The sequence below is a fragment of the Ostrea edulis genome, chromosome 6, assembly GCF_947568905.1.
Source record: "Ostrea edulis chromosome 6, xbOstEdul1.1, whole genome shotgun sequence".
Lineage (NCBI taxonomy): Eukaryota > Metazoa > Mollusca > Bivalvia > Ostreida > Ostreidae > Ostrea > Ostrea edulis.
Genome location: NC_079169.1, coordinates 83,221,228 through 83,240,154, shown reverse-complemented (window position 1 = coordinate 83,240,154; position 18,927 = coordinate 83,221,228). Strand labels below are relative to the sequence as shown.

At 35.3% G+C, this 18,927-nt stretch overlaps 1 protein-coding gene across 1 annotated transcript in view; it reads left to right on the top strand.

Annotated features, from left to right (window-relative positions):
* The window catches only part of LOC125646964 (Bardet-Biedl syndrome 2 protein homolog), a 42,546-nt gene extending 25,287 nt beyond the window's left edge, over window positions 1-17,259 (top strand). Inside the window, exons 16-22 of the mRNA XM_056141015.1 lie at window positions 1-96; window positions 1,142-1,268; window positions 2,639-2,767; window positions 4,057-4,194; window positions 6,079-6,191; window positions 8,561-8,709; window positions 15,860-17,259. The exon at window positions 1-96 is cut by the window's left edge and continues 12 nt beyond it. Of these exons, the coding sequence (XP_055996990.1) occupies window positions 1-96; window positions 1,142-1,268; window positions 2,639-2,767; window positions 4,057-4,194; window positions 6,079-6,191; window positions 8,561-8,709; window positions 15,860-15,960 (853 nt within the window). The 3' untranslated portion in view covers window positions 15,961-17,259. The remainder of the gene's footprint in view (window positions 97-1,141; window positions 1,269-2,638; window positions 2,768-4,056; window positions 4,195-6,078; window positions 6,192-8,560; window positions 8,710-15,859) is intronic.
* The last annotated feature ends 1,668 nt before the right edge of the window (window positions 17,260-18,927 follow it).

The window sequence follows — 18,927 nt, the reverse complement described above, 5'->3', positions numbered from 1 at the left end:
AAATGCACTGTCCAATTGTGTCCACGTGCCAATCATACCACCAAAAGACGTTCCAGTGGATTTACACATTAAAGCTTTCATAGGATATAAGTCAAGGTATCAGAAGCCCCCTTAATTACTAAAGTCATTATCATAATTATTGTTCATCTGGATCCAGTCGCACGAAGGTTAGTTAACTTTAACTAACAGTTAACTTCCCATTAACTGTTACATTTACATAGCGTTAACTAGACATTAACTGTTACATTTACATAGCACTAACTAGACATTAACTGTTACATTGACATAGCGTTAACTAGACATTAACTGTTACATTTACATAGCGTTAACTAGACATTAACTGTTAGATTGACATAGCGTTAACTAGACATTAACTGTTACATTTACATAGCGTTAACTAGACGTTAACTGTCAGTTAAACTTCACTCATCTCTGTGCCACTGGGTCCAGTTCTTCCCACATAGGGTACATTGTTTAGCTAACTCTCTCTACAAAACCTGGAAAGGATAAGGTTCACCGACGGCTTTATTTAGACGTGACAAATTCTCAGATAATAAACAATGTTGGTGATTTTCAATGTTTGTCATGAAAGACACAATTTCAATAGTACAATTAAGGTTGCCATAGCAACTCACTGATTTATTTAACCATAAAAATTCTCCCAAGAAGTTACCCATTCTCATGTACCTGTATTAAATGACGGCCTGTCGGAAGTGTTCTAAGTTACCCATTCTCATGTACCTGTATTAAATGACGACCTGTCGGAAGTGTTCTAAGTTACCCATTCTCATGTACCTGTATTAAATGACGACCTGTCGGAAGTGTTCTAAGTTACCCATTCTCGTGTACCTGTATCAAATGACGACCTGTCGGAAGTGTTCAAGGAGCAGGATTTTTACCAAAAAAAGTTTTTGATTTCATGTAATTTTACCTTTATTTAATCATTGCACATTTTCGATGAACATGATTTCTTCAACGATGCTCTTCTGAAAGCTCTCATTCATAAATATAGAACAGTTGAAAATCAGTAAGATCATCCACAGAAGAAGTTAATGATGAGAACAGTAGAATCACTGCAAGAAATGTTAGATTCTTCTGATTATAATTACCATGAACAATTTTCCAACTATTACTTTTTCAGCATGCAATACCATGTATTTGAATTGACAAGACAACTACCAAGATTCTCTATGTATGCACCATGTCGAAAGGACTGTCCAGAACCCAAAAGTAGCTGCACGTTTCAAGTCAATGAAAGAATGCAAAGGGTATGCTTGTAAAATTCAGAGAAACTATAAATATCTGTAGGTTCACAAAGGGCCTTATTTAGCCCTTTTGAGTTTTCAAAAAATTGGCATGATTATGATTAAAATTTTATGATCATTTGAAATGGGATTTTCTCGCTGCATGGTTTCTGTTGGATATTTTAAAGTCATTAAGTACATAATAGCTCATTTTTCAGATTTTCATCAAAAATAGCCAAAAACGTTTGCCATTTTTAAATATTTTGAATAGAGCTCAAGTGATCTAGATAGTGTGGGTGGGGGTTGGACTTTATATGTGTATAATGTATCATGACTGTAGTTGTCTGGTGTTTAATACTTGTATGTGCATAATGTATCATGACTAGTTGTGTGGTGTTTAATACCGGAACCACTAGGTAATTGCATGTGAATAATTTAAGAATGATTTCATTTATTCATTCTTAATAGTCAGGGTTTATTTGGTTTCATCTTTCCATATTTGTATATACACGTAGATGGCCATTCACTTTGAAGATATATTTAATGTGAGCCATATAGATGGGAAGACGTCTTCTAGAGCTTCATTAATTCATATTGTCCTGTTTTACATTTCAGGAATTGCTCTGTTGATTTGTGTATATTTTATAATAAGCTGAGATGATATTCTTAAGCCTTTATCGTATATCTAATAATTACATGGTCGTGACCATCTGTGAAAACCGCCATTATTGATAAAGATGCTTCGTTGCTGTTGTCAAACGTGCAACCACTTATGTTGTTAAGGGAGTCGCTCCAATTCCCAACGTTTAAGCGACAGATCTCATCCGAGACGGACTTGTTTTAGCTGTCAGTAAGCTATCCTCCATATAAATCACTCTCAATCCCAGGGAGATTGTGAGTGTGGGAGATTGTCAGTTTGGGCTGAAGAATTTCCCATTTTGTCTTAAAATAGCACATTGTTTTCATCGTAAATATCATTTTTATGCTACTAAAATCGTAATAATATTTGATCAAAACTTATACCTTGTCTTATTTACTTGAAATTCACTTGCTACCAGAGTTTTATAACTAGATTCAATACCAGAATCGTATGCTACTCGCTACCATAGTCAGAGATTTGTTTACCTTGACGACCACATTAAAACTGGTCATTGGTAGAAATTTCATTGATTCTATACTTGACATACATGCTTTTGGATCATGAGGATGTTTATTCAAATTCTCTGTGATATAGATGTGTCATGTAGCATCTTGGAGTTAAGAAATGCTGGAAAGATTATTCACCAGGAAGTATGAAACCTTTTCTTTTTAATTTTGCTAGGCAACCGCTTACATTATTGACACAGCAATGTATGCCTAAATTGCACCCTTGGCATTTTGATGCTGTATTGCAGGTACTGTTGTGGATCAACCAAAGCTTTCTCCTGCAAGATGACATTGATGCTGATGGCAGTCTAAATGTGGCTTTTATGTCTCTGAGAGGATCTGGACCATTGTTTCTAAAAATGGAAGCTCAGGGATTGGTAAGACATTCTGAATATTTACTAACCATATCGATCTCATACATGCTACTACTGTATCAGACAGGGAGGGGATGAACTCTATTGGTAATCATGAAGACACAACAGAATGCAGACGCAGAGCAGACTTTGTGTCTGTTTTCTGCGTCTGCTGGACATGGAGTAGACACAAAAAGCAGAAGCAGCAGATTCACTCTGTTGTGTAATGCAAGAAGTGGGAAGCAGAATTAAATCAGTCTATATGGGCAGTGTTGACTTCACTCTGGGATGTTTCATAGGAAGATACTGCATCATATCCTATAGTAATTCTTTCTCTCTGGTCAGCTGCAAAAAATAGAGGAAAATAATCTATCCAATCAATTCTTCTTCTCCGAAAGTTGTAATCAGGATCAACCACAATGGTTTTCAACATAAATCTTTTATATTTTATACAAAAAAACCTATAGATTTTGGGGTCCATCAATCTTTGACTATGCAATGCTTTCATTGTGACTCGATAAGTTGAAAAGTTTTCAGCATATGCTTTTCATATTTTATACAAAGATAGTTGATTAAAGAAAGACATTTATGATTTTGTTGTAACAAGAGATCAAGGTCACTGCAGACCTTCCAATACAAGTTTGATACACCTTCATTGTGACGCATTATTTTGAAAAGTTTTCAACATACAGCATCATATTCCACATTGAGGTCGTGCTTTATTATAAGAAAATACCACTAGATTATGGGCTTCTGTCCATCTACCTATCTGTTTGTCAGTACTTTTGTAGTGACTCGATATCTTCAACAGATTTTAAATTTAATACCAAGGTAGTTGATCATCAAAGGAAGACACCTATATACTATTTGGTCATAAGGTCAAGGTTACAAAAGACCTTCTGACTTAATGTTTATTTTACTTAGAGCTTTCATGTACTTGATCCTGCAGTTGAATATGGAAATACCAAATTTGGAAAAGAACATAATTGCTCCTCTCTGTCATTGCCAACATTAAGGAATTCTGTGTCATTAACATGACTACTTGTAATTAAGACTCTTGGTTATGAGTTTCAAATTATTGGTGTTGTGAAATACTAACTTCCTTACCATAATAGACTCAAGTGATTGAATGTGGCATATGATAGGATATTCTTGTGATCTGGCTCCCTTAGATTAGGAACATTGCATTATGTGCACCTATTTTGTGGTGCCCTATTTTTGATAGGTTACAAGTTGCCACCATATTTTGGACAGAGCTCAAACATTCAAATTAGATCTTCCATCCTTAAATTCATGGTATGAATTAATTGCAGATGACAATAAAGACAGATGATATGGATTTGGCAGGTGACATCATTCAAGCACTTTGTCAGTTTTTGAATTTTGATGACTTACAAGTTGCAGCTGATTTCCCAGAGGAAATGGAGAAACTACGACAAATCCTGGTCAAAGTGAGTCCTTACTAGTTTTCAATTTGATTCATGTGCTGTTTATATTTGTTGACCTAATGCAATCTTCTTTTTAGCTCACCTGAGCTGAAAGCTCAAGTGAGCTTTTCTGACTGCCTGTTGTCCGTTGTCTATCCATCTGTAAACTTCTTACATTTTCGACTTCTCCAGAACCACCTTGCCAATTTCAATCAAACTTAGCTAAAAGCATCCTTGGATGAAGGGCTTTCAAGTTTGTTCAAATAAAGGGCCATGCCCCCTTCAAAGGAAATGATCACAAAAATGCATAAATAGGGTGGGGACATTTAAAAATCTTCTTCTCAAGAACCGCTGGGCCAGAAGAGTTTACATGAAAGCTTCCTGACATAGTGCAAATTCAAGTTTGTTAAAACCATGACCCCTGGGGCTAGGTTGGGACCACAATAGGGGATCCAAGTTTTGCATACAAATATTTTGGGAAAATCTTTAAAAATCTTCTTCTCAAGAACCACAGGGCCAGGAAAGTTCAAATTTACATGGAAGCTTCCAGACATAGTGCAGACTCAAGTTTGTAAAACGCATGGCCCTTGGCTGTAGGTTGGGGCCAAAATGTGGATCAAAGTAATACATGCAAATATAATGGGGAAATCTTTAAATATAGGCCAAGGTGACTGTGGTGAGTGATGTGGCCCATGAGCCTCTTGTTTCATTTGAACATATTGAATTTCTCAAATACTGCTGAGCTAATTTTTACCGAAATTGCCACATAGTCTCTATGGGATAAGAGGACCATTACTGTGTTGTTAGGTCACCTGAGTCGCCCAGGTGATGGTAGTGTTTCAGATGATCTGTTGGTATTAAACTCAGTTTACCTGTTGCAGTCTGTTTCTGTTTGTATACATGTTGGTGTGCATTATGCATTAACATTTTCAACTTTGCAGAAACTACTGGGTATTGTGTAAATTTTTACCACTATAGTACATTCCCTGAAATGTTCTTCTTTCCCACTTGAATGGTGAGTGAACGGTAAATGAATGCAGAGCAAACGGTGTGTGAATGCTGAACTTGGTGAACGATTGGTGAATGCTGAACAGTGAGCAAAAATCTTTAATTATATAGTTGCTCTCTCTAAAGGAATTATTGCTCTCTTCAAATGAATTAAAGATATCATTAATTCAATTGAAGAGAGCAATAATTGAATTAATGCGCGCATTAAATCAATTATTGCTCTCATCAAATGAATTAATGCACGCATCAATTCAATTATTGCTCTCATCAATGGATTTAATGCGCGCATTATATCAATTATTGCTCTCTTCCATTGAATTGTAGCGCACATCAATTCAGTTGTTGATATCATTAATTCATTTAAAGAGATCATTAATTCAATTAAAGCGCGCATCAATTCAGCTGAAGAATTAATGCTATCATTAATTCAATTAATGCGTGCAATAATTCAGAATTGAAGATATCATTAATTATTTGAAGATATCTTTAATTCAATTGTTGTGCGAATCAAATGAATTGATGATATCTTTAAATAATTGAAGATATCTTCAATTATTTGAGTTTATGTTAATTTGTTAATTTGGGGCTCCATAGTGGAAAGACGAAAAAGTAAAATTACACAAAAGAAATAGTGAGTGTATGTATACCCGTGCTAGTAGGGTATGGAATATATAGCAAGAAACAAACAGAATTAGCATTATAAATAAACTTTAGCCACGGAGTGGTCTCACAAGGCATAATATATATATGCACCAATGTACTTGACATTTCAAAAAATGTGAATGGGGACCAAATAACGAGACGTACCGATTGCCAACAGGGTTTGTTATATGTTAGAATGAAAAATATCAGTTAGGTCAAGGGTAGCTTATTTGAATGGCATTCAAATGTATTTATAAGGTTGACGAGTATCATGCAGTAAGGCAGAAACTAACAGCTGAAATGGCAGACCACTCCAATTTGATAAGAAGCATGGTTGTGAGGGCAGAAGATGCTAGACTTATGGGTGACATGTAAGTATGCTCGAACACCATCTTCTCATTGCCATGATTGCATGCTGAGCTTGGTAACATCGAACAGCAAATATCAAATTTCATTATCATTTTTATTTAAAACTGTCAATATACAGTTTTCAGTCAATTGTGGCCAGCATTTGTTTTTCACTTGTACATGTATATCAATTTTCTTCAACGTTGGATTGGTGCACATATTCATTGAATATTTATACTGCAGCGAAACTTCTTAATACCATCCTCCTTAACCCCCCCCCCCCCCCCCCAAAATAGTTCAATTCTTAAAATCTTGGAAAAAGCCTTCATAATGTATTATTTGTTTGGAAATTCTCGTGGTAAAGGCTTATGCACATCTTGAAACCTGACGGTGGCCATTTAAAAACATTCCTGTTAACAAATATCAGAATTACTCCCTCACAAAACAGTTGGTGATCATGGAAGAATAAGCCACACATTTAAACACCTATGAGTGGAGGTGTTAATTATTAACCATGAGGGCCTTGCTGCTGTTTGTTTATCACTTTCATGAAATGAATGAGGACAGGTATATTTAATATGTGTTGAAATCATTTTCTTACATGAATATTCATGATTCATAAATGCACATAGATCTTGAAAGTTTCAAAAAGAATTTCAATGCAACTGTCACTCTATAAGACTGGAAAATAGTGTCAGCATCATTCAACAACAGGCACCAGAGTATGAAAGGTATCTTATGCTGATAGGGTTTGTTATAGGTTTTGTAAAGATATAGCAAGGAGAATTTGAGCAACTTAGGATATAAAAGTAAAGTGTCTACCACATGTTTACAGTTTTATGTGTGCCGAGAAGATTGTCAAATAACCTCACCCTATTTTTGCATTTTTGTGATTATCTCCCATTTGAAGGGGGTATGGCCCTTCATTTGAATAAAGATTAATCTCCTTCACTTAAGGATGATTTGTATCAAGTTTGATTGAAATTGGTCTAGTGGTTCTGGAGAAGAAAATTTTCCTGTATGTCAGCATGTAAAACTTTAATCCTTAAATGTGGCCCCACCCTACCCTCGGGGTCCATGATCTGAACAAATTTGAATGTCATCAGCAATATTCAATATATATCAGCAGAGCGCCATCTAAGGTGTGTATGAGCATAAATACTCATTAAATTTTACCAAATACACATTGAAGTTGAAAATCAGGCATTCAATTACGTGTTAGCAGATGTAACAGGAAATATGTTTTACACTCCCAAAGCAATGCATACTTCTGATAAAATAATATAAGTATAAATTATCTATTCAGTTAGTTCAGCGCTTGATCTTGTATGAAATAATTACTGTGAAAAACGTTTAGATGACAATTTTGAATTTTGGAAGAAAAAATCTTGCTTGGACTTCTTCCATAGATTACTAAAATTCCTTATAGGAGTCATGATTCTGATCACTGTTCATTATCTTCACCTTTTCATAAAGAGATAGAATGCGGTTGAAAGCATAAAAAAATGTGTATTGTCAATCTTAGACGATCTTATCACAAGGGTGTTCTAGCTGCCAACATCCTGCAGGACTTCCACGCTTTCACATCACCACATTATTGTTTACTTTTGTACTTCATATTGGGACATCACATGATCATGAATAATTTGAAATGGGATGTTCACTATCCAACTCAGAGATTTATACATAATTAAATGGGAAATTCGCGTGATTACTTTTTAATCTGATCGAGTTAAATTGCAAAATTTACCTAAGGAGCATAACTTATTTAGCTTGATGTAAAACATGACTTATTTCCTTCTCTCCCTGTGGAGAAAAGGACCGTGAACAATTCCTCTCCAATCTGTCCTTCATGATATAAAACACTTTTGTTATTCATAGGGTATATACTATCCACTTTAAAAAAGAAATAATGTAGATCTTTGTACTAGAATGCAAAAAATTATATCCTCTTGCAATTTAAACTTCCAGATATTTTTTTCTTTAAAATTTTCAATTCATTTCAAGCATTTTGTATGCAGGTGACCAATAAGGCCTGTGGGCCTCTTGTTATATCTGTAAAATTTGTCTTGACTTTGTAAATATTTGGTGATTCATTAAAATTTATTCAACTTGTGTAAATATTTGTTCCAAGTTGTTTGTAAATATCACTCATTGAGAATTTATTAGCTCAAGAGAGCTTTTCTATCAAAAGTGGTCTGGCTTTTATTTTCTGTCTGTCTGGATCAAATGCAACCAATCTTACCACAAAGCTGTGAACCTTTGGTTATTGTGAAAACATCCATGAATAGTGTTGATTCCTAACTGTCATTCAGGTGAGCACTATGTGGCCCATGGGCCTCTTGTACTTTTGAATGATATAATATTGACCATAGAATATTTCTTTGAATAGGAAAAATATGAGGAAAGGTTACATGGAGCTGTATAACATGAACAGGGATCTAATTAATGGCTACAAAATCCGCTGTGGAAATCATCAGGAGTTATTAGCATGTCTTAAACAGCTTAATCAAGTGATCCAGAGGGCAGGCAGACTAAGAGGTAATGTGCAACAGTACACCTTAGACAGGTTCTCGGGTATTAAGGGAAGTTTTATAGCTGACAACACTGTTCTTCTGTACCACCAGGTTGGGCTATGTCTGTTACTAAGACTGTTACTGTTACAGTGGAACCCCGTTATTACGTTTTCCATTTTGTCACGATAAAATAACGTAATACCGGGGGCAACGTAATAAACGTTCCCAGTGAAATCCGTTAAAAATATCGTTTGGAAATTGTATATCGTCCGTTGGTACTCCGTGAAGGGGTGTGTGAATATATCTTTACTGTTTCTTTGTTTAAAAGACTATGATACTTTGTTTTATTTACATCTTATCTTTAATGTCCGTAATTTTTCATGTTCTTATCTCTTTTCTTTATTTCTGGTGTAGGATTCATAAGGATGTTTTGATAAACGTTGCTTTTCTGCATTCGTTTGGACCGCCATTTTGTTCAACTTTGAAACAATGCGTTCATGTAAATTTCTCTCAATAACTCGTTCCGGTTCGTATTCAACACTCGTATTAAAAAATAACAAAACATCGTTTTTATTAAGTTCGCTGATTACACAATACACAACGCAATAAAAAAAAAATCCCCATCCAAAAAACAAAACTATTGACACAAAACGCACACGATACCCAACACTTACACACTTTTCTCACCAACAATAAACACAGAGAACAATTGAAGAGCAATCCACATAAAAAAATATAATGATGCACGAAGATTTCATTTACAACGCTAAATGATGGCACTAAAATCACGTGCGCATCAAGGGATTTTAGAATATTCACAGAGGTAAATGCCGTGCACGAATCGGCCGATAACACAGGACAGTTTGATTTGTGTATGTATGGACGAGATTTACGAACAACCAAGCTGCATGTCCAAACAACGGACAATTTTTTAATTGAACACCTTTAGTCACCTATGTCCAAGAAGTTACCCAAGCGGTTTTAACATTGCTACCATAAATCTTGTCTTTCATGTTTGGTACCAAAGCTGTCCGTAAATAGAGTTTTAATAGCGAAGGTAATCACACTATGCTGAACACGCAGGTAGTTGAGAAATTATTTCTTTGATTATCAAAATATGAAAAATGAAGTTTATTTCATAGAGTACAATTTCTAAATAAACATTATTTAATTGTTTATCACTGGCTTCGATACGGGGTATTCACCTGTATTGATGTCGCTAGATCTATCGAAGCGTAATCAGTCAAGCGTCTCTAATCCCCAAACAGACCAGGAAATTTGCGTGGTGACTGCCTCAGGCAGTCAAGGTGTGAATGGCTTATTATTTTGAGAATCACTATTGAATAATTAGGGGTTTATTACGTTTTCGTGGGAATTTTTACAATGTAATACCGAGTCCCGGCATCTTAGGACAACGTAATAACGAGGTCTATTTTATATAGGTTTGTTAAGAAATGGTTTTGTGCTTTGAAATTCCAACGTAATATGCGGACTAACGTATTAAAGTGGGAACGTAATAACGGGGTTCCACTGTACTAGATTTTGATTTTCAGTAAATAGTTTCATTTCTACTCCTCTAGCACAGCTATAAACAATGACAAAGTTTTTCAGTGTTAAAGTGGTTGTAGACTGGGAGATCTACTGGCACCATGTGTTTTCAGCGTTAAAGTGGTTGTAGACTGGGAGATCTACTGGCACCATATGTTTTCAGTGTTAAAGTGGTTGTAGACTGGGAGATCTACTGGCACCATATGTTTTCCAACAGTTGATTAATTGGTTATTTTACCCAAGAAACATGTGGATATAAATTGGTGGAAGAGAAAGCAAACTAGAGAAGAATGCAGATGATTTTTTTATTAGGTCACCTGAGTTTACTCAGGTGACCTATTACAATTGGTTTTTGTCCGTCATCGTCTGTCGTGTGTCGTTAACAACTGAACATTTTTAACTTCTTCTTAATAACTACTAGTCCAATTCTTTTCAAATTTTGTATGAAACATCATTGGGACAAGGGGACATAAATTGTAAATTTCAGTACTCCAGCACCCCTGGGACCCTAGGGGTGGGGCAAAAACTGACCAAAATTGACCAATTTTCAAAAATCTTCTCAAGAACCACACACATGTAAGAAAAACTAAATGCATAGTGATGTAGAGCAGGAAGACCTCTACCAAAATTGTAAATTTCATGATCCTCGGGGTAGGGGTTCTGACCCCAGGGCGGGGCCAAACTTGTTATATAGTGTTTATGTGTAAAACACTTAAATTACATCTTCTTTAATGCTATTGATACTAAATTGAAAGTAAATAGATATTTAGGAAGAACGGGTAGTCCTTTACCAAAATTGTAAATTTGATTGTTCCAGGGGTAGGGGTTTTGGTATCGGTGGGGCCAAAATGGCCATTTATTAAATGTGTGAACAATAAACATTTTTAACTTCTTGACAACTTCTCAAATTTGGTATGAAACATATTTGGAACAAAGGGAACATAAATCGTAAATTTCAGGATTCCTGCACCCCTAGGGCCTATGAGGCAGGGCAAAAACTGCCCCAAAATGACAAATTTTCAAAAATCTTCTTCTCAATGACCACACACATGTAAGAAAAACTAAATGCATAGTGATTTAGAGCAGGAAGGCCACTACCAATATTGTAAATTTCATGATCCCCAGGGTAGAGGTTCTGACCCCAAGGCGGGGCCGAACTTGTTATATAGTGTTTATGTGTAAAATACTTAAATAACATTTTCTTTAGTGCTTTTGATACTAAATTGAAACTAAATGAATAGAGCAGGTAGTCTTTTACCAAAATTGTAAATTTGATTTTCCCCATAGTAAGGGCTTTGACCCCAGGGTGGGGCCAAACTTAGTATATATAGTATTTATGTGCAAGTTTGCTGATACTGTATAAAATCTAAGTGCATACTTAGAAATAGTAGAAAAGGATGTACAAAAAATGGTGAATTTCATAACCCAGGGTTATGACTTTAGGATGAGTCCAAATTAGTCATATATTTTGATGTTTTAATACACCTATTATTTAAAGCCTTTCATCAGTGTATGCACTTTTGAGGGCAGTGAAGTTTTTTAAGAACACATCTTGTTTTATACTGTTGCTGAGCATTAGAATTTATCTTAGATATTCAGAACAGGAATTTTTTCTAGATTTCATAGCCCATGGAAGTAGTGATACTTTTTCACTAGTATTCAGGTGACCGATAAGGCCTGTGGGCCTCTTGTTAATCTTATATAGAAATGGAAAAAATCATTTAAAAGGATTGAAATGGGCAAAATGGAAATGAAGAAGCATGACAACATTGATTGCTTACCATCTTCAATCTGAAAAATTAAATCATTTATCAAAGAAAAAGATGTGAAAAACTAAAAAAAAAAAAGTTTGTGAATGTAACAGATGACATATATTCTTGATATTAGAAATTTTTTTGATTAGAATAATTGGAATGGTCACACTAAATGGATGGAGAGAGAGAGATAATTTATTTGCAACCAAAAATGAAAACTTACTTTTAAAATTGTGTAAATAATGTACATACAATTAATTTCCTCTGGAGTAAATACTTAAGGTTAAAGGGGCATGGACATAATTTGAGCTGAAAATTTTTGAATTTTATTTTTCTATTTTTAATGTTTAGAATATTTAAATAAGGTAATTCTAATGGTCAGCAAAAAATTTGAATGTCAGTTGTCAAGGTACATGGGATATACAGAGCTCACAATTCTTTGTTATGTAAACAAGGCTTGTGCCATGTTTTTGTTTACATAGGTTAAATATAGTAGTAAAAGTTTCGTTTAAAGCTGATTTTTTTCAATCTACAAGTTAATTCTGAACACAATTAAATAGTTTCTAGTGTTTGGCACATCTCATTTTGTTTTAAACATGCTATTTTCTATCAAGCAATCTATATGTAAACAAAAACATGGCACAAGCCTTGTTTACATAACAAGGAATTGTGAGTGCTGTATTTATCTCACTTGTAACTCAACAACTGATATCGAAATTTGAGATGACCATTAAAAATGCTTTAGGTAAGCTTGTAAAAAAAAAAATTAAAAATAGTAAAATAAAATTTGAAAATGTTCAGCCCAAATCATGTCTACACCCCTTTAAATGTATATGGTTTATTATTGTACTTATATAATCAAGATTGTGATATATATTTATATAAATTACTTATGCATGCGTGAATAATGATTTTGAATACTTGTTTAATATGTTTAATGATGTAAATGGTGTGGAGGGTAGATCTACTATATCGTTTTGGTATTTCTTGTCATTCAGCTATTCAAATACATGTAGGTGATATGACCTCTTCCAATAAGTTATTGTGTATTTGAAATGATAAGTTGATATCACTTATCGAAGTACATGTAGGTGATATCACTTATCTAAATAACTTAGTGATATTACCTATTCGAATAGGTGATAACGCCTATTCGAAATGAATGGGTGATATCTACAATCAAAAGCTTATTCAGATAAGTGATATACATGTATGACTTTTATGAATATGTATGTAGGTATCAATATCACTTATTTGAAGAAATGAATAGGTGATATGCAAAATTAAAAGCTGAATAGGTGATGTCAGGATTAACTTCAAATGCTAATTTTTGTTAGCATTTTTCTTTCAGAAAACAGAGTGCAACTTTGGACAAACATAGTATTAGATGAAAAGTTTGTCCCAGTGTGTGCACGATGTTTTCTGAAATACAAACTAACTTGGAAGTCTAAAACAGTTTAGATATCAAAATTGTAAGAAAACATAATATTCTTTATGACATAATATTGCTCATTTTCATTAAATTCAGAATACAAACTGAATTGTTAAGATTCATGCACAGAACACATTAAGATTTGAAACAAATATACAAGTGCATACAAGTGTCAGTTTTGGTGAACAAATCATGATAATCATATAGTTCTTTGTGATTTAATTGTTACCATTCAACTATTCAAATAGGTGATATGTTCAAACATTCTTTTCAGATATATATTGAGTAATCTTTCCAATACCAGCAACTTAAAGTTTGTCCAAATAAAGATGACATACATGTACAAGCATTCTTAATAGTATGAACCGCTGTTACTCCAAACTTAATAGTATGAACCGCTGTTACTCCGAACTTAATAGTATGAACCGCTGTTACTCCGAGCTTAATAGTATGAACCGCTGTTACTCCGAGCTTAATAGTATGAACCGCTGTTACTCCGAGCTTAATAGTATGAACCGCTGTTACTCCGAGCTTAATAGTATGAACCGCTGTTACTCCGAACTTAATAGTATGAACCGGTTACTCCGAGCTTAATAGTATGAACCGCTGTTACTCCGAGCTTAATAGTATGAACCGCTGTTACTCCGAGCTTAATAGTATGAACCGCTGTTACTCCGAGCTTAATAGTATGAACCGCTGTTACTCCGAACTTAATAGTATGAACCGGTTACTCCGAGCTTAATAGTATGAACCGCTGTTACTCCGAGCTTAATAGTATGAACCGCTGTTACTCCGAGCTTAATAGTATGAACCGCTGTTACTCCGAGCTTAATAGTATGAACCGCTGTTACTCCGAACTTAATAGTATGAACCGCTGTTACTCCGAGCTTAATAGTATGAACCGCTGTTACTCCGAGCTTAATAGTATGAACCGCTGTTACTCCGAGCTTAATAGTATGAACCGCTGTTACTCCGAGCTTAATAGTATGAACCGCTGTTACTCCGAACTTAATAGTATGAACCGGTTACTCCGAGCTTAATAGTATGAACCGCTGTTACTCCGAGCTTAATAGTATGAACCGCTGTTACTCCGAGCTTAATAGTATGAACCGCTGTTACTCCGAGCTTAATAGTATGAACCGCTGTTACCTCTGTTATCGCAATTCACCTTTGAATTAGAACGCTTTACCCGATATAGTATTGCGTTGTGTGACGACACAATTGAAGGAGACGATTGAACAATTTGAATGACATGTTTGATGTAATACAATAAGAGTTTTCATTGGCTGATTACAGCCCGCCCACTTTCTCGAGCGGATTCAGTGTAGCTGGAGAACTGTACATACATAGCTCTCTCTAAAAAGATCCACCTCTTATAAAAACCTTCGATTTACGGGTCACAAAAAGCTGCGGACGGTTGAGGCCTGAAATCGGTGTATTTTTGTGTTGCTGTCTCATAAACTCAATATAAAAAAATCTTCACATATTTTCCTACTATATACTTGCGTCCAAACATACCTTCAAATATTCATTAAAGCCACACACCACCCGAAAACTCGCAGCTTCAAATTATTTCGTTTGTTGACGTAGCCATGTTAGGTAGCCGGTCAATTCGAACTCTTGCTATTGGTATCTATTCATAAAATCGGTTGTAAGTTATGTATTCGCTCTTCATTTATTATCAACACGAATAATTAATAGAAATTAAAACATTTTTGTACCAGTTTTTGTAATTAGGTAAAATAAGCTCTAGATGAACGAAAATGCTACATAAGCCCATTAGATGGAGATCGGCCAGCGCGGCCACTCATGACTAATGAAAGCCGCACTGCCGTGAGTTTAGCTTTTTGAATAATTATCATTTAATAGGACTGGGGTGGTATATTATTTAAACAATTTAGCTAAAATATTTGTGGGGAATTAGTACACATCTAGACGCTATTGTGCCAATATGGAAATGAACCGGGATTCGAAATGACTGGCTACCTAACATGGCTACGTCTACGAACGAAATCATCAAAAGCTGTGATCGAGTTTTTGGGTCGTATGGGGCTTTAATAAATATTTGAAGGTATGTTTGGACACAAGTATAGTAGGAAAATATGTTAGGAATTTTTTTATATTAAATTTATGAGACAACAACACAAGAATACAACTTTTTCTCTTTCTTTCTTTGAAGTTTTTTTCCATCTAGCATCTGGCCGTCATATGTTTTCAAATGCTGACTACTCCCGTATAAGACAATTTGGGCGGACTTATACATATGGACCAATGAGAGTTTCTGTTGCATTTCGCAATTGTATTACAAACAGATTCAATTGTGTCGTCACACAACGCAATACTATATCGGCCAAAGCGTTCTAATTCAAAGGTGAATTGCGATAAGCTTTGGTGATGCAGATGAGCATTGTAAGCTATTTTTGTTGTTTTACTCTTTTCAGTTGGGAAATTCAAAACGCAAGTTGTGTCAGCATGCAGAGCTGCAATCAAGACCAATAATGTCAGTGCTTTGTTTAAAATCATCAAGACAGGGGCATCATAGAGGTCATCATAGAGGTCATAGAGGTCAGTCAAAGCTGAAAGCCAAATCATCAAGACAGGGGCATCATAGAGGCCAATCACATTGGATAATGGACAAGGAATCAAAGCTGAAAGCCAAATGCAAAATTGTCAAACACTATCTGAACTACTTGCGCACAATTTTGATTACCGGGTAGATTAGATTTTAGTGATTGGTCCCTCTGTCATATTTTGTGTCCACTTAAGGAAAATACCCCAAGTAAGCCCCTCCATATATTGTAAGCAACAGATGTATAGCCTGTTCCTGAAAATATAAGGAAGCCATCTCTCTATGCTTATATTAGGATGGGACATATTTTGATTAAGTGATGTTTGAACTCTTATATGCTTTCTTACATGTACATGAATTGTAACTTGCTTTTACTTTTTTCATAGAAGACTACAGATCATAACAGGAACGTAGCATTGTTTTTTGAGGGTTTTTTTGGGGGGTGGGTGGGGGGGATCTATCATAACAGGAATGTAGCATCATTTTTCGAAGAAGTTTTCTTTTGGGGGGGGGGTGGGGGGCAGATGAATAAGAAGTTGTCTTCATATTCTCTGAAGATTCTTCACAAGGAAAAATTAAAAGGAAAGGATACAAAAATACCGAAATTGGATACTTCTGCCCAAACATCAAAATCCTAAAATGGGGAGCAGGTGTCCTTCCGTACACCGGTACATAGGTTCAATTGACTTCATTTCATTTGCTAGAGTTGTGTATTTTATGTGAGCATCTTTTTTATTTATAAATCTGCCAGTTATGGTACTGACTTTAAAACACTGTGTGCGATATAATCAACAATTTTAATGTACATATACATTCATTGTGTTAGTTATTGGTTCTTGTGTACAATAGGTATAGAACAGATATATGTTGCGTTACTGCTGCTGTTCAAAGTTATGAAGTGTTGGCAAGAAGAGGAAATATTTTAAAACAGCACAGTGAAGATAGGTGTTATAAACTCTGGTATGTTTCTCCTTTGATATGATAAACATTATTATCTTGCACCGAATCATGAACCGGAAGTGGTCATTTGACCAGTGACCGTCGTACAATGACTTGAACGGTTTCATTCCATTTGATCAATGAATGGTTGAATTTAAGGTCTCCAGAAATGGTTTCCAGTATTTTGCGCTGTTTATTACTTTTATTCTCAACGTTCTCTTGTCTGAATTTCGGTAACGCGAGTGTGTCCTTTGACCAAAATGAATTGATATACATCAATGAAATTGTCACCATATCAATAAGAAATGATTGAAGTAAAGGCTTCATGAAATATTTCTGCTTTTCTTGTTATTTTGTCATATTCACAGTAGCAAATCATGTGACTTTGACATGATCATTTGAAGAATTTTCTCGGAAACAAATCTATACTAAAATGGTAATTCTAGTACAATAAAATAAATATCATTTTAGTATAGATTTGCTCCTGGGAAAATTCTCTCTCTCATTTTCAATTTTTAATGCAGGAAGCCCAATACTTCTTTTTATAATACATGTACTCCCATTGAAGACGGGACGTATTATGGTATGGCGGCGTCTGTCTCTCCGGACCTTGTGGGTAGGGTACAGACCGAACCGTAAGCTCCAAGATTTTACAACTTGGTACATTTGATGATGAGATGGAGATGTTTATTATTTTTCAAGGTCAGGGTGTAGTGTCATATAATAGGTAAACCTTGTAGGCAGAATACAAATTGAATCATTGGGGTTAGGACTGTCAAGTTCAGTACACATACTCCTCATGTCAAAAGGAGGAAGACTTTTGTTTTTTGAATGTCAAGGTCATAGTATCACTTAGTAGGAAAACCTGGACGGCAGGATGCAAACCGAACCGTAAGATCCAGGATATTACAACTTGGTAAATTTGATCACCATGGTGAGATGGAGATGCTTATTATTTAACGTCAAGGTTGCAATATCACTTTGTAGGCAGTATACAGACCAAACTGTTGAGTTTAGGACCGTCAAATGTTGTACACATACACCTCATGCCAAATGTAGGATTCCTATTGTTTCTCAACATCGTAGAAGCAGGATACAGACTGAACCGACCATCAAACTTTGTACACATACATGTATACCTTATGCCAAGTGAAAATATGTTATAAAGAAAGTATGTCACACCCTCATAATTGCTGATGCGTGTATAATCTGAACAAGTGGATTAAGTCTATTGACCAGAGAGCGAAAGAGGAGAGAGAGAGCACCCCCATAGTGGATATTTTTTCAATGGGGCAACCAAGTGATATAGATGGGGAAAAAATGACGAGATAGAAGCCTGAGGATTATTGTGCAATAGGCTAGACTACCCTAGTAGTTTTCAAGCATATATAACCTCAAAACCTCCACATCCAAGAGGTATCGGTTTCTATAGTTTTAGTATCGTGCTGAACATGTTGAGTGTGGATTAACATCATTTACATGAAAGATACACATACATACCCACTCACAAACACAACGATTAAAAGGAATCTGCAAGACTTTCTGCACGTCTGTCACAAAATCTTGTGAAAGCTTCTCTCCCTATATGGCTTAGACTTGAAAGACTTGAAGTGTACAAAGCTTCATTGCCGTATGTAGGTGTGCGTATTGTCGGGACGGGAGGATCCAATTATTTTCCTAAAAGTTATAGTGGATCTAAGAGGGGTGGAGGATGTAAAATAGCTTGTGAACACTTCTCCTATATGACTTATATGATAGATTTGAAACTTTGTACAATGCTTCATTGTCATTTGTAGATGTGCATATTGTCAGGATAGGAGGATCCAATTATTTTCCTAAAAGTTATAGTGGATCTAAGAGGGGTGGGGGATGTAAAATAGCTTGTGAACACCTCTCTTCCTATAGAGCTTATCTGATAGATTTGAAACTTTTTACAATACTTCAATGCTATTTGCAGATACATGAAAAGGTAGATCCAATTGTAACCTTTAAAGTCTGACA